Here is a 2,876-nt window from a genome sequence, read left to right as displayed (position 1 = left end):
GTTCCCCGCCGCCCCCCAGCGGCCTCCCCGGCCCGGGGCGCTCCCAGGTACGGAGCCGCTCTAGGGGACCCGGTCCTCCGGGGCCAACGCTTCCCCACGGCCCTCCGCGCGCGTCGAGGGCTGCCGCTGTCTTCTCCTTTACCCCGTTCCCCGAAAGCAGTCCCCGAGGGGCCCGGTGGTTTCGGGGTGGGGACGGGCCCGGATCGGGGTTTGGAAGGTGGCTGCTGGAATCCTTTGTGCGCCCCGGCGGGGGGAGGGGCCCAGTGCGCGGTCTCCGAGTTCTGCTGTCCCGGGAGGAAGTAAAAATCGCCTCCCCTTCCCCAGCCCTCTAAGGGGAGATCTTAGGTGAGAAACCACCTTTTTTGAACTGACTCCTTCAAAAAGCAAAAAACGCCCTCGAGCATTCATTTAGGAGGCAAATATGTACCTAAATGAGCTAAAGCAAGTCTATTGTTCCTTTTTGCAGGCTCTCTGCACACATGCTGGCGATAATCTTAAATTTCCTGTGGTTCTTGTTTAACTCTAAAAACCCCGCCCTTCTCAGATGGCTACTCAGTGTATAGTGAATTACTATACAAAGGAATGAACGCATCTAACACTACTTTTTTTCCTTTCTCAGAACAAGCAAGACCCCAGAGAGCTCCACCTAGTCCACAGGATAATATCCCACAGCAGAACTCGGAGTCAGCTATGGCTAAACCCCAGGTGGTTGTAGCTCCCGTGTTAATGTCAAAGCTGTCTGTGAATGCCCCTGAATTTTACCCATCAGGTTATTCTAATTATACAGTAAGTACCCTCTTTTACTACAATTCTAGGTTAATGTTATTGGAATAATATGGTTATTAATGAGTATGCTGGTGTTTTCTATACTAACATAAAAACATGAATTCATTCAACTCAAGAGGAAACAATTGATTCAGGACTGTATTTTACAGTTATTATATTCAGGATATTAGAATGTAAGCTTGAGAGTAGGCATTCTTGTCTGTTTTGTTACTGCTATAATCCCAGCATCTACGGGGTATCTCTGGGCTGATAAATGTGATGTAGGCAAGGACCTCCTTAGTCTATAAAACTAAAATCTTTGTCCAGATTTCATGGACAACCTATAGAATAGTGGCCTGGCAAAGTTGATTTTTAACTTTGATTTTAGCAACATAGCTGAATAGTCATTGGTAGCTTTAGGGTAAATCAAAAAGTGGTTTTGATGTAGACTAATTGATGTAGTTCTTTGAATACTGAGAAGAACACATCTGGGTCCTGTTAAGTTAAAATAGAAGTGTTCCTGGTTCTAATAAACTATTTTGCAGAAATGTAGGGGTTATTGATAAATTATTTACATAGGTATAACAAACTTTTAAACTTTCAAATTCATCTTTCTTGATAATGTAACAATTTAAAAAACTGGTCACACTTTTCTTAAATAGCAGGAAAAAACTGCACAATTAGAATGGATAGAAAGCAATTTGTTATGCTAAGTAATACATAGCAATTAGTTGTAGAGATGAGTGGGTAAGGAACCATTCTAGATTGAAAAATTGATTGATAATACTTTAACATAAGTCCCATCTTTCCTATATTCTTAGTTTTATTGACATGTAATACATAGAATAGTATACATAAAGGTTAGTTCAAAGTTTCCCAAAGTGAACAACACCCAGGCAACTAGAATCCAAATCAAGAAAAGGAACATTATCAGCACCCAAAAGCCCCCTCTGTCTCCTAATCATTACTGCTCCAAGAGTAACCACTATTTTGGCCTAACAATAGTTTTGCCTCTTTTCAAAGTTTATGTAAATGGAGTTATACAGATATTATTTTTCTCATTTTATTCAACATCAAAATTCATACTGTAGCATGTAGGTTTTAAAAGTGACTTGTTTTCTTAGTATTCCATTGTGCTGCTATACCTCAGTCTCATTTGTCTATTGATCATTTGGGTAGCTTCCACTTTGGGGCTCTTATGAATAAGGCTGCTATTCTTTGCCACGTCTTGTCGGATATGCGTTTTTGTTTCTGTTTGACATATACCTAGGAATGAAATTGCTGGGACGTAGGGTCGCCAGCTTTAGTAGAGACTACCTAATAGTTTTCCTAAGAGACTGTTCCAATGTACGCTTGGAATAGTGTGTGATTTCCAGTTGCTTTTCCTTGTCCACACTTATATTTTCTCCTTTTTTTTTTTAAGTTTAGCCATTCTGGTGGGCATCTAGTTGTGGTTTTAATTTGTATTTCCTGATAACTGGTGGTGGTATACCTTTTTTTGTTACCTTTTTTTCTTCCATATTTGACAGAAATTATGGGAAAGTTGTAATCCATATTTTAGAAACTCCATGTGTCTTAGACTGCATTAGGAAAAAGCTTTGGAGCTAGAAAAGGGAAAGTATGGGCATAGCAGGAAGAGCAGTTGATTTGGGTTGAAAGGGGCCATCAATCATGTAAAGTAGAAGTGAGAACAGCTTTGGTACTTGCCAGAAAATTGTATTTGGCTCATAGAGGAAAGGAACTACTAGGGAACTGTGAGTAGTTGAGTAAATTCTTAAAGATGCTTATCTTCGAACAGCCGCAGAATTTCCCATTTGTTTGTCTCCCTATTGACTTGGACTATTTTATGATAGGAAGGATACAATTTTTTTTTTTTTTTTACAGTTCTGTACCAACCAGTTCTACATAGTTCAAGTGACTCATGGACTATAGAGCAGTGTGTCAAACTATGTGAGTCCACTTACTTTGAGCCACTGTCATCTTTTAGGCTGTCCTTGGTATCCTTTAGTAGATCAGCTCCTCCTGTGCTCAATTCTCCAGAACGGATTGCAAACTGGAAACCTGTGGCTCACATGTGTCCTGCTAGTGTGTTTTCTTTGGCTGGGTTTTTT

General features: G+C 40.6%; 1 protein-coding gene across 2 annotated transcripts in view; it reads left to right on the top strand.

Moving 5' to 3' along the window:
- Positions 1 to 2,876, top strand: part of PAIP1 (poly(A) binding protein interacting protein 1) — a 26,794-nt gene that overhangs the window by 998 nt on the left and 22,920 nt on the right. Inside the window, exons 1-2 of one of the 2 annotated variants that reach the window (XM_006912443.2) lie at positions 7 to 47; positions 620 to 786. In XM_006912443.2, the coding sequence (XP_006912505.1) occupies positions 691 to 786 (96 nt within the window). In that variant the 5' untranslated portion in view covers positions 7 to 47; positions 620 to 690. Of the gene's footprint in view, positions 1 to 6; positions 48 to 619; positions 787 to 2,876 lie in introns of those variants that run through there. The other variant, XM_006912444.3, reaches the window with a different exon arrangement.

The sequence above is a fragment of the Pteropus alecto genome, unplaced genomic scaffold, assembly GCF_000325575.1.
Source record: "Pteropus alecto unplaced genomic scaffold, ASM32557v1 scaffold73, whole genome shotgun sequence".
NCBI lineage: Eukaryota > Metazoa > Chordata > Mammalia > Chiroptera > Pteropodidae > Pteropus > Pteropus alecto.
This window is presented reverse-complemented; position numbering and strand designations above follow the sequence as displayed.